This window comes from Macaca mulatta, chromosome X, assembly GCF_049350105.2.
Source record: "Macaca mulatta isolate MMU2019108-1 chromosome X, T2T-MMU8v2.0, whole genome shotgun sequence".
Classification (NCBI taxonomy): Eukaryota; Metazoa; Chordata; class Mammalia; order Primates; family Cercopithecidae; genus Macaca; species Macaca mulatta.
The window spans coordinates 3264014-3276871 of NC_133426.1; the positions used below are offsets into that span (position 1 = coordinate 3264014).

The window sequence follows — 12858 nt, forward strand, 5'->3', positions numbered from 1 at the left end:
GAGCAAGACACTGTCTCAAAAAAAAAAAAATACTGCAGGATCTAGCAGATGTAAGTCAGAAAACCAGGAAAGAAGACAAGGAGAGAAATTGAGTCCTCTTCCCACGGAAGAATGTGGAAGGGACTTACTCTCTATCTGCAGGTTAGATCTAACTATGGAACAGAGATCACCATGTGGTCCTGTTAAGTGCTTCTCACTCATTAGAATTAAGTCTACAAATGGAAAGTACAATGCACACTATTTCAGAAACATGCTCTCCCCTGCCCTGCCCTGCCCAGCAGTTGAATCAATTCCAAGTACACCCCGGCTGCTTCGACGCACGACACTTCTATCATTCTGCAAGACGAGTGACTTATTGGCCTGCTAGTTTTGTATTTCCACCTTGCTAGCCCATCCAAAGTGGCCTGAAAGTAGCTAAAAGCCTAGATCTTAGCTGATAGGAAGCCCAGGTAGAGGCCACAGGTCATGCTACCGGCATTAGCTGCAACTTCTCCACTTACCTTTTGAAAGATGAGATTCTTTTTGGCTCTGTGTTAGGGAAAGGACACACACCTAAGGCTGTATAAGTTTCCAGGTTCTGACTTGCCTCAGAAAGACTTTGGCCCCATTACAGTCACTCCTTCCTGCAATAACCCCAATGCCTCACTAGATGTACAAAGAGGCATACGCTGCTGTGGAGAGATGTCGACTGCGTGAGTATGAGATGAGACAGTCTGAGTGTTATGTCGACACCACTGGTCTGGGCAGTGAATTATCCACTTCCCTGTTCCTGTCTCCTTTTGCTCACCTGCCTTTTGGGTAGAAGGAAGGTGACACCTGCTGTTCTGTTTTCTCACTGTTCTTAGTTTCACTATGGCCAGGGGGAGGGGAGGGAGGAGGCCACGTTAACGAAGCAGAAACAGAGCTAAGGATAGGATTCTCTGTAAAGTATAGATATCCAATGACTCCTGTGTTCTGAATGCCCACGCCTTCCACCACACCTGCACTGGTTGGACTGTGCATCCCCCAAAGTCCTAAACCCCAGTATTTGTGAGTGGGACCTCATGTGCAAACAGGATCTTTGTAGCTGCAGTCAAGTTAAGAAGAGATCATCCTGGCTTAGGATGGGGAATAATTGCTTAACAGGTACAGGTTCTCTTTTGGGATGATGAAATGTTCTGGAACTAGAGAGAGGTGATGGTTGCACGACACGGTAAATGCAATAGATGCCACTGAATTGTGCACGGCAAGATGGTTCAAATGGGCTGGCTACAGTGGCTCATGCCTGTAATCTCAACGCTTTGGGAGGCCAAGGTGGGAGTATCACTTGAGCCTCAGGGTTCCAGACCAGCCTAGGCAACATAGCAAGACCCTATCTGTACAAAAATATTTAAAAATTAGCCAGGCATCGTGGCTCACACCTCTAGTCTCAGGTACTCAGGAGGCTGAGAGAGGAGGATTGCTTCAGCCTAGGAGTTGGAAACTACAGTGAGCCGTGATCACACCACTGCACTCCAGCTTGGCTGACAGAGAAAGACCCTGTTCTGAAACATTAAAAATGTTAATAAAGATGGTTATGATGGTACATTTTAAGCGTATTCTACCACAGTAAAAAGAGAAAAAGAGGTCGGGCATGGTGGTTCATGCCTGTAATCCTAACACTTTGGGAGGCTGAGGCAAGTGGATCACGAGGTCAGGAGTTCAAGACCAGCCTGGCCAAGATGGTGAAACTCCATCTCTACTAAAAACTACAAAACTTAGCTGGGCACGGTGGCAGGCACCTGTAATCCCAGCTACTCAGGAGGTTGGGGCAGGAGAATCGCTTGAACCTGGGTGGCAGAGGTTGCAGTCAGCCGAGATCGTGCCACTGCACTCCAGCCTGGGCAACAGAGTGAGACTCTGTCTCAAAAAAAAAAAAAAAAATAGAGAGAAATGGATGACATCTCCAAGCTGAGTTTCAGTCCAGTCCCTCTTACGTCCTAGCAGGTGGCATCACCAGCCTCACTTTCTGTCTCTCCTCACGGTTTTATGACATGGTGAGCACGTCACTCAGCTAACAGGGACATGGTGGGGCTCAGGAGGAAGGACAGCTGATGAGAGCTTTTACACTTGATTACAGATACAAATGCATTTTTTTCCTTTTTATCAGAAAAGTATGAGCCAGTGTTTTGTCTGAGTTTGGTAATGCAGGAAATAGATATTAGCTCAGTACTCATAGTGAAAATACTACATTGCATTTTCTTATAGGATCTGGGGTTACAATGAAAAAGCAGGGTGTGGGATTTTTCATAAAAACGGAAGATTTTGTCATTTTTTTTAATGGGGACACAATCACAGTTCCTAGAACTGTCTGATGGGAACAAACAGTTGAGAATTTCAGGCCCATGAAGGGAGAAGGTGCATGTCTACAAGCATGGGACAGCTTCTGACGGCCAGCCCAGGTGCTGGGAGGGGTTTCCTCCATGACAATGGCTCCTAGACACCACTGACCAACCTCGGCACAGTAATACCCACCTCCTAGTATGAACTACAGCAAAGTTCAAGGGAAAGTAGCAACACGACTGCAAATAGACTCGACATCTCAGGCCCTCCTTGGCTTCCGTCAAATACTCAAAGTCAGAAACTAAGGGAAAACGTCTCAAGTAACTAGAAAGACTTTTCCGGTGTTACGAAATATATATAAAACAATTATGTATTTACAAATCTATATGTTTAAATTTGAACTTATAATCTAAACAGTAAATGTGTAACACATACTAATATATAAATTTAAATTTTAAAAATATGTTTATAAAATTATATATAAAACTGTGGATAATAATGTATAATTATAGCTACATATAATTTTCTAAATATACTTACATCATAATTTATGAGCATATATAATCATTTGGTAGTCATGTTTATAACTATAAAATTAAATATGTAATATTAAATATAAAATTGTATCCGTTTATTATATATTTAATTGTATTAAATGATTTATTTTTAAATGATTATTTTAACTAAAAATTACATTATATTTAATATATAATTATAATCTGAATATATTAATAAATTAACATATACATATGTTGTGTTACATTAGTAATAAAGAGATAAATATATTTAAATATATAAATTTAATGTAGGATATATTATGTGCAACTAAATATTACAATTATATAGTTATTTATAATTATATACAGAATTATGATTTTATACATATAATTTTCAATTGTAAAATACACATAGCATAGAATTTTCCATTTTAAGCATTTGTAATTGTATAGTTCAGTGGTGGGAAGTCCGTCGACCTTGGTGTTCAACCCTCCCCACCATCCGCTGCTGGAACTTCTTCATCATTCCAAACAGAAACTCCGTCCTCATTAAACATCATCTCCCCCTACCCTGCACCTCCCCAGCCCCTGGCACCCACCATTCTATTTTCTGTCCCTATAATTTGAAAGAATCTAGGGCCCTCCTACAAGTAGAATCACACAATATGAGACCTTTTTGGTCTGGCTTATTTCATCCAATATCATGTGTTCAAGGTTTATCAACATGTAGAATGTGTCAGAATTATACTCCTTTTCATGGCCAATAATATTCCACTGCACAGACAGAGCTCCTGGCCAATTTTAACCAGTTCACAAAGCAAATGGCCTGGCTCAGGGGTGGGCAAATATTTTGTGTAGAGAGCCAGATGGCAAATATTTTAGGCTTTGTGAATCACAGGGTCTCTGTTACAAATATCCAACTCTGGTACTGTAGCTCAAAAGCCCCCAAAATGTGACTGTGTTCCAATAAAACTTTATTAACAGACACACAGGGGGCTGGATTTAACCTATGCAAGGCTAATTTTTTTGTTTTTGATGTTTTGTAGAGACGAGGTCTTGCTATGTTACCCAGGCTGGGCTTTTTTTAAAAAAAAGTTTTGTCAGATGTGATAACGCCACTGAAGTTCTTTTTTAAAGGGAGTTATCTGTTAGAGATAGGATGAAGTACACCTGCTTTAAAATAACTCAAGAAACAAATGGGCGAAGGAAAAAAAAAAAACAAAGTGGCAAAGCTTTGATAACAATCGAAGCTGGGTGATGGGGCCATAAGGTTTCAACGTGAACTACTCTCTCTACTCGTGTGTGTGTGTGTGTGTGTGTGTGTGTGAGTGAGAAAGGGGTAAGTAGTAATTTTGAAAGACTAGGTTCAATATTACCCCTATAAGGCTAGAAATAAAAATCCAGAGGACAGTAATCAATGTAACATCTGGATTTAAAATGCTACAACAGAAGAACTAGGAAAGAGCTGTTGCGCCTGGCATGGTGGCTCACGGCTACTGTCCTGGCACTTTGGGAGGCCGAGGCGGGAGGACTGCTTGAGGCCAGGAGTTCAAGACTATCCTGGCCAATATAGTGAGACCCTGTCTCAAAAGAAACACAAAAAAACAAAAACGAACAAAAAGCTGTCACAGAGAAATAAAAAAACACCAAAAACAAACAAACAAAAAAGAGCTGTTGCAAAGAAAGAATACCATCTGTTATGGTTTAAAGACAGATGTACAAAGGTCGAACATCTTTAATCCAAATCTGAAATCCCAAATGCTCCAAAAGGCAACACTTTTCCAGCACCGACATGAGGCTCACAGCTCAAAGGAAATGCTCACTGGAGCATCCTGGATTTCAGATTTTCAAATTAGAGATGCTCACAGGTAAGTGTAATTCAAATATTCCACAATCTGAAAAAAATCTAAAATCCAAAACAATTCTGGTCTGAAGTATTTCAGGTAAGGGATGCTTGTGTTATGCATCTGAATTATAAAATCAAATTAAACACATCAGTATTTTATTTTGAGCATTTCATAAAACCAGAAATAATTCTAGTTTGCCACCAAATCTTTTAGGGGAGCTCTCTAGATAATATAAAGTGTGTGTGCAAAATATTTAAAATACAAACATAATATTGCTGTTAGAAAACAAGAGCCTGGTGAACGCAAGTCACAAAAGAAAACCATCTGAACATACTGACAACCTAGGAAAGTCAGAAATCAAGTCACCAAGAGCAGTGGTTTAAAATAAGTAGGACAGTCATTCAGTTAACAGGGTTGCTAGGGGAGGGGAGGAGAGGGGAGAGGAGAGGGGAGGGGGGAGGGGAGGGAGGGGAAGGGGGGAGGGAGGGGAAGGAGAGAGGGAAGGGGAAGGAATGGGAGGGGAGGGGAGGGGAGGGGAGGGGAGGGGAGGGAAGGGGAGGGGAGGGGAGGGGAGGGAAGGGGAGGGAAGGGGAGGGGAGAGGAGGGGAGGGGAGGGGAGGGAGGGGAAGGAAGTGGAGGGGAGGGGAGGGGAGGGGAGGGAAGTGGAGGGGAAGGGATGGGAGGGGAGGGGAGGGGAGAAGAGGAGGGGAAGGGAAGGAACTGGAGGGAATGGGAGGGGAGGGAGAAGAAGGGAGGAAGGAAGGGAGGGAGGGAGAAAGGAAGGAAGGGAGGGAGAGGCTGAGTACCATAGCTCCCGCCTGTAATCCCAAAACTTTGGGAGGCCAAGGTTGGAGGACTGCTTCAGCTTAGGAGTTCAAGACCGGCCCTGGTAACATAGTGAAACCCTGTCTCTACAAAAAATCAAAAAATTAGCCAGGCATGGTGATGCAAGCCTGTAGTCTCAGCTACTTGGGAGGCTGAGAGACAGGAGGAATGCTTGAGCCTGGGAGTTCGAGGCTGTGGTGAGCCATGGTCGCACTACTGCACTCCAGCCTGGGTGACACAGTGAGACCTTGTCTCAAAAAAGAAACAAAAAACAAAGAAAGAAATTCGTGTCGTGAATAGAATACATTACAATATGCTTAAGTATGTTTTTACCCCATGCTATAAGAGAAAAATGAGAAACGTACTTCTTTCTGGGATATGTTCAAAAATGTTATTCAAGGCCGGGCGCGGTGGTTCACGCCTGTAATCCCAATGCTTTGGAAGTTCGAGGCAGGTGGATACTTGAGGCCAGCTGACCAAGACCAGCCTGGGCAACGTGGTGCAACCAGGTCTCTACTAAAAATACAAAAATTAGCTAGGCGTGGTGGTACATGCCTGTAATCCCAGCTACTTGGGAGGCTGAAATGGGAGGATCGCTTGAGCCCAGGAGGCTGAGGTTGCATGAGCCAAGATCCCACCACTGCACTCCAGCCTGGGTGACAGAGTAAGACCCTGTCTTAAAAAAAAAAAAAAAGGTTATTCAAGATGAGGCCTCCCTGTTTAGTTCCATCTATTCTGTAGTGGTCTACGATACAGTGGTGAATTTAAGTTTTATTCAAAAGGCACATGTACTGTTTGAATCCTGAATCAGAGGCAGGGCCATGTACCTGTCCCCATGCACACAATTTCCCTGGGGCTGGGCCAGAAGAGAGATGCTTCGTTACAAAGAGGGTCAAAAAAAACAAGGAGAAAAGAGTACCCACAAAAAAAAAAGTTTCCAGAAGCTACACTACCCATACAGAGGAAGATGCCGTTCTTTGCAAAAGCAATCTATCAAGATGGTAATGAGGCATTTTCTAAGATTTTCACATGTTCATTAAGTACAATAATCGCTGCATGTTATATACTAAACTATCTTCGTCCATTTAAATAGACATCATGAATTAACGGGACAGTAACATGGTTTGTCAAACTTATAAACAAGTGAATATATGAAATATTTTATCTCTGGTTTGTTTGAATTAGACTTGCAAATGACTTTAAACGAATTTACTAATATACCGTGTGCTGCCAAGAGAGGGCAGCACGGATGCTGTAAATCAGTATTTTTAAAAATCCCGTCTTTCCTATTCCATGTAAAATGCACCTAATTTCCATGCGTCTTATTTTTGGAAATGTAATACAAGAAATACCACAGGGGGAAATCAGATTGAATTTAAATGCATCATAAAATTTCCCTAGGAGAGCCCTTTTCTAAAAGCCGCCAGAGGAGAGAGTCATTTAGTGTAAAACTGCCCCCACATCAAGTTTCTCAAAAACGCAGACGGTTTTACAATGTTAAGAGTATAATTAGTGTAATTATCACCTTACCCAACCCCACCACATCAAAGAATATGGAAATATAAGATGTATTTTCTAGGCTTGCCTGACCAAGACAGAAGCCGATAGCCATGTGCCATCCTGGGTATTTGAAATGTAGCTTGTCTACCGAGGAACTGATGTCATTATCTAATTCTATCTTAATTAATTTAATCTAATTGAAAAACCGACACTCAGTGGAGTTACCAACAATCTTTCTGAGGATTTTTCAGCAGCTTGGGCATGTGAATTTACTTTTTATGACTGTTGATTTTATAAATGTAAATTAAACATCCATTGGGAACTAAGCTATGAGGTCGCCGAGGCATAAGAACCATACAATGGACTTTAAGGACTTGGGGGAAAGGGTGGGAGGTGGGTGAGAGATAAAAGACTACATTCTGGGGCCGGGTGTGGTGGCTCACCCCTGTAATCCCAACACTTTGGGAGGCCAAGGCGGGCAGATCACAAGGTCAGGAGATCGAGGCCATCCTGGCTAACACGGTGAAACCCCATCTCTACTAGAAAGACAAAAAGTTAGCCGGGCGTTGTGGCGGGCGCCTGTAGTCCCAGCTACTCGGGAGGCTGAGGAAGGAGAATGGCGTGAACCCGGGAGGCGGAGCTTGCAGTGAGCGGAGATCGCGCCACTGCACTCCAGCCTGGGCGACAGAGTGGGACTCCGTCTCAAAAACAAACAAACAAACAAACAAAAAAGGATAACTGTTTTCTCCTCAATGGAGTATGTGTGTGTGGAAACATACCTATATATAATTGTTCCAGGCTGAAATGTATCCCTTAAAGCTTATATGCTGCAGTCCTAACCCCCAGAACTTCAGAATGTGACTATATGGGAAAGAGCGTCTTTAAAGAGGTCATTAAGGTAAAATGAGGTCACTAGGGCGGGTCCTGATCCAATAGGACTGGTGTCCTCATAAGAAGAGGAGACAAGGATACAGACATGCACAGAGAGACGAGCCTGTGAGGACACAGGGAGAAGACGGCATCTCCAAGCCAAGGAGAGAGGCCTCAGGAGGAACCAGCCCTGCCCACATCTGGATCTCAGGCCTCAGCCTCCATGACAGTGAGAGGAAAAGGTCTATTCTTTAATGCCCAGTGTGTGGTCTTTTGTCATGACAGACTGGTTAAATGAATGCAATCATGGAAAAAAAATACATATACATGTATTATCAACTGAATGTGTGTGTTCCCCCCAAAATTCCTATGTTGAAATCATCATCACCAAAGTGATAGCGTTAGGAGGTGGGGCCTTTGGGAGATGATGAGATCACGAAGGTGGAGTCTCACGAATGGGATGAGTGCCCTTACAAAAGGGGCCCCAGAGAGCCCCCTCGCCCCTTCCACCATGTGAGGACACAGCAAGAAGGCGCTGTCTATGAACCAGGAAGCAGGTTCCTTCCAGGTGCACAATCTGTCGCATCTTGATCTCGGACTTGCAGCCTCCAGAGCTGTGAGCCATGGATGTCTGCTGTCGAGGCTGCCCAGTCTATGAGCGTATGTTAGTGCAGCCCACACTGGCTGAGACAACATGTGATGGTTCGTTTCATGTGCTGCTGGGCCGTGGGGTCCCCAGATGTTTGTTCAAACGTTGTTTCGGGGTGTGTCTGGGAGTGCGTTTCCAGAAAAGAAACACATATAATATCATACATATGATATAGTATGATATAGGTATACTATATAATATATAATATAGTATAATACATAGTATAGTATAGTAATATATACTATATATAATACATAGTATGTGTAATATACAATATGTACAATATGTACTATATAGAGTACAGTAATATGTATATGACACAGGAATGTTATATATTATATAGTATAATATATAGTATACCTATATGATACTATCATAGTCATAGTATACTATATTATAGTATAATATATACTATACATATATAATACTATATCATATGTACATAAAATATACTATGTTATATAAAATAATATAGTGTTAGATATATTTCTATTTAATATACATATACAGTGGAAATATATATATACATAATAGAAATATAGATACCAGAAAAAAGTAAGTGTGTGTGTGTGTGAGCAGGTGTGTGTGGAATATGCAATTTGGATTTTTTTGGTTTTTTTTGAGACAGGATCTTGCTCTTTCACCCAGGCTGGAGTGCAGTGGTATGATCACAGCTCACTGCAGCCTCAACTTCCGGGGCTCAAATGATCCTCCAACATCAGTCTCCCAAGTAGCTGGGACTACAGAGATCCACCACCATAATCAACTTTATATATATATATATATATATATATATATATTTCTGTAGAGATGGGGTCTCGCTATGTTGTCCAGACTGGTCTCAAACTCCTGGGCTCAAATGATTCTTCCACCTCAGCATCCCAAAGCTCTGGGATTACAGGTGTGAGCCACGGCACCTGGCATTTAATTTCAAGAGATATTGTATCCTATTCGGTGCAGATCTATTTTATAGTCAGGGCAATTCAAACTTGGATATGACTTATTTCCTCATCATTTCGGGTCAACAGTGGAAATGTGGTGTTCCGATTTCCTCCACGGTGCGGGTGAGGGAGAGCGACTTCCTGCCCACCGGCTCTTGGCCAGCAATGGCAGCCCACTTAAAATGAGCTGCAGCTCAGCCTGGCTCTCTCATCCCTGGCTGCAAGTGTCTCCCACACACGAGAGTTACACTCTGGTTCCCAGTCTTCCCCTGCCTGACCTGCCACAACTACCACAATCTTTGTCATTGCCAAGCAGCGTAGATCCCGTCTGAGCTCACGTTCCTCTTACCTGTCTACCAGCTTCTTGGCGAACCCAAAGTCCGTGAGCTTGATGTGGCCATCCCTATCCAGCAGGATGTTCTCCGGCTTCAAGTCTCTGTAGACGATCTCCTTGGAGTGCAGGTACTCGATGGCACAGATGATCTCCGCAGAGTAGAAGAGCCCCGTGGTGCTGGAGAAGCGCCCCCGGTTGCGCAGGTAGCTGAAGAGCTCCCCGCCCGGCACATACTCCATGAGCATGTAGAGGAAGCGCTCGTCATGCCACGTCCAGAACCTGCGGGGACAGCACACGCTCAGGGCCCTGCCAGGGCAAGGCAGGGGGTACGCCGTCAGCTAGGTGTCAGCACATGCTCAGGGCCCCGGCAGGGCAGGGCGGCGATACGACGTCAGCTAGGTGTTGGCGTATAGATGCAGCTAGATGCCAAAATGTGTGTACAGACAGATGGCAATAGCCAGGGACAGATGTCGGAACATGGAGCACACAGATATCAGCACATGGGTAAAGACGGATGCTAACATATGGGTACAGATAGGTGTTCAAATGCACATGTAGCTAGGACTACAGGTGCATGCCACCATGCCTGGCTAATTTTTATTACTATTATTTTTAGAGACGGGGTCTCACTGTGTTGCCCAGGCTGGTCTTGAACTCCAGAGCTCAAGCAATCCTCCTGCCTCGTCCTCCCAAAGTGCTGGGATTACAAACGTGAGCCACTGTACCTGACCTGGGCTTTGTTTTTGGAGAGGACTCAGAAGACACCAGCATGCCCGTGTTTCCATGAGCACATGAGCCTTCACCAGTAGAAGGCACCCAGTAGAATCAGGAGCATAAAGGTCCTCAACCATAACCAGGACCCGTGCCAGTTATGTCTCATCTGATCATGATGCTATCACAGATGCTCCCCTGCAAGCTCATTCTAATGAGCTGCACCCGCTGGTGTACAAAGAAAACAAAATGATGCCCAGGAAACCTTCCCTGAGGACAGGGAAGGATGCTCAAGGTCGACCGGATGGTCTTGTCTGCTAGTACGGGCCATTCCACCAAAACAATGGAGAATGAGCAAGGACATGTGAGAGAGCTTGCAATGACACAGAGATTAATGCTAAGAAAAATCATAGGCTGGGCAAGGAGGCTCAATGCCCGTCATCCCAGCACTTTGGGAAGCCGAGGCAGGAGGATCACTTGAGGCCAGGGGTTCGAAAGCAGCATGAGCAACACAGCAAGATCCCATCTCTACAATAAAAGAATCAGCCAGGCATGGTGGCATCCAAGCAATTCAGGAGGCTGAGGTGGGAGGATCCCTTGAGCCCAGGAATTAGAGGCTGCAGTGAGCTATGATCACACCACTGCACTCCAACCTGGGTGACAGAGCGAGACCCCATTTCTAAAAGGAAAAAAAATAGACAACATGCTACTGTGAGTTTTAAACGAACATTTATTTGACTAATCACAATGTTTTTATGTATTAGCAAAAATATAGGCCTCTTATAAAAAACGCTCTTACCTAATGCACTTTTAAATTTGCAGATTCCACAACAATGCTGGAGTTGGGGGACTAATGACGCTGGAGTGTGGAGGACCCACAAATACAGGTTGTAGGAATGCCTTCCTCTCTCCACCTTGCTGCTGGATTCCTGCCCCTTAGCAGCTGGGTTGCTGAAGGGAGCTCAGGAAGCCAGGGTTAGAAATTTCTTTTTTCTTTTTCCTCAGTTACTAAAGGCTGTGCACCTGTGGCCCACCTCTCCATTCACTTCCTACAGCTCAGCAAGTTCAAAATGTGTGGTCTTGAGGCATAAAGGGAAGCAGGGAGAGTACATGAGGAGGGAGAAGTATTGTGATGGAGCGGTTTTTTGTTGTTGTTGTTGTTGTTGTTTGAGACAGAGTCTTGCTCTGTCGCCCAGGCTTGGAGTGCAATAGCACAATTTTGGCTCACTGCAACCTCCGTCTCCAGGTTCAAGTGATTCTCCTGCCTCAGCCTCCCGAGTAGCTGGGATTACAGGCGCATGCCATCGTGACTGGCTAATTTTGGTATGTAGTGACTGTTTTCTAGAGCAATCTGTTGGAGTTGTAAAAGACCTGCCACATACCCACATTCTTTCCATCTTATCGCTGACATCTCGAGTCATTTTCTCCTAGCTAAATGCCCTATTTTTCTGCTTTGCACCACTGTTGGGCAAGAGTGTTCCTCTCAGTAATATTTCATGATTAAGTGCACGGTATCTCAAATGCATGACAGTCAAACTGTATTTTTGTGGATGAGCTTAGGAGACAACCACGATTTCACTGTTCTGGTGGTGAAATATTTTCCAAGGTCCAAATACTATGGTACTAGTGAACTTTTACAATAAACTTGTGTGTCAGCTGGTGACTTTCTAAATTTCTTCAGGGCACAAGGTGGAAGGAAAATGTAGCTACAACTGACCAGCCAAGGTGTGATACTGAAGATCTGGGGGTAACACTGAGCTCTTGAAAATACCATAAATGGTCAAAGCAACAGCAAGACCACTGTCTACAACTGTTAATTTGGTTGAAGAGAATATATATGGCTCTATTTCCCTACGGCTCAAGTATGCAAGAAAAAGATGGATGCATGCCTACACACACACACACACACACACACACACACACACAGCACTCTCTCTCTCCCTCTCTCTCTCCTGTCAATTAGTTTGCAACACATTCTTTGGATATATCCTGTATCCTCCCCCATCCACCCCACTCTGGGATAATAATCTGCACAGATCCTCTTAAGAACAATGCATCACCTTGTCACAATGTAGCAGCAGGTCACCCTTTAGGAGCATCAGAGATAATTAACCATAGTGGGAGATTAGAAGGATTTGGGTAGGTTAGAAGGGAGGAATGAAAGAACTTTCAGGATTTAGCAGGCATATAGAATATGCAAGCCCTGACAATACAAAGATCTCAGGTTCGGTCACCTGGCTTGCAGGGGAAGTTGCAATTTCAACCACGGGTAGGATGATCTGTAGAGGAAGAGAGTTAGGGCTTTGTATCAAATGAGAAGAGGAGGGAAGGGAAGAGGGGAGGAGGGGAGTGGAGAAGAGGTAAGGAGAGGAGGAGGGAAAGC

At 43.9% G+C, this 12858-nt stretch overlaps 1 protein-coding gene across 1 annotated transcript in view; it reads right to left on the reverse strand.

The window, feature by feature from the left end:
• PRKX (protein kinase, X-linked) overlaps positions 1–12858 on the reverse strand; it is a gene marked incomplete at its 5' end in the record, with an annotated part of 75609 nt that overhangs the window by 47365 nt on the left and 15386 nt on the right. The window contains 1 exon segment of the mRNA NM_001258204.1: positions 9780–10043. Coding sequence (NP_001245133.1) covers positions 9780–10043 — 264 coding nt within the window.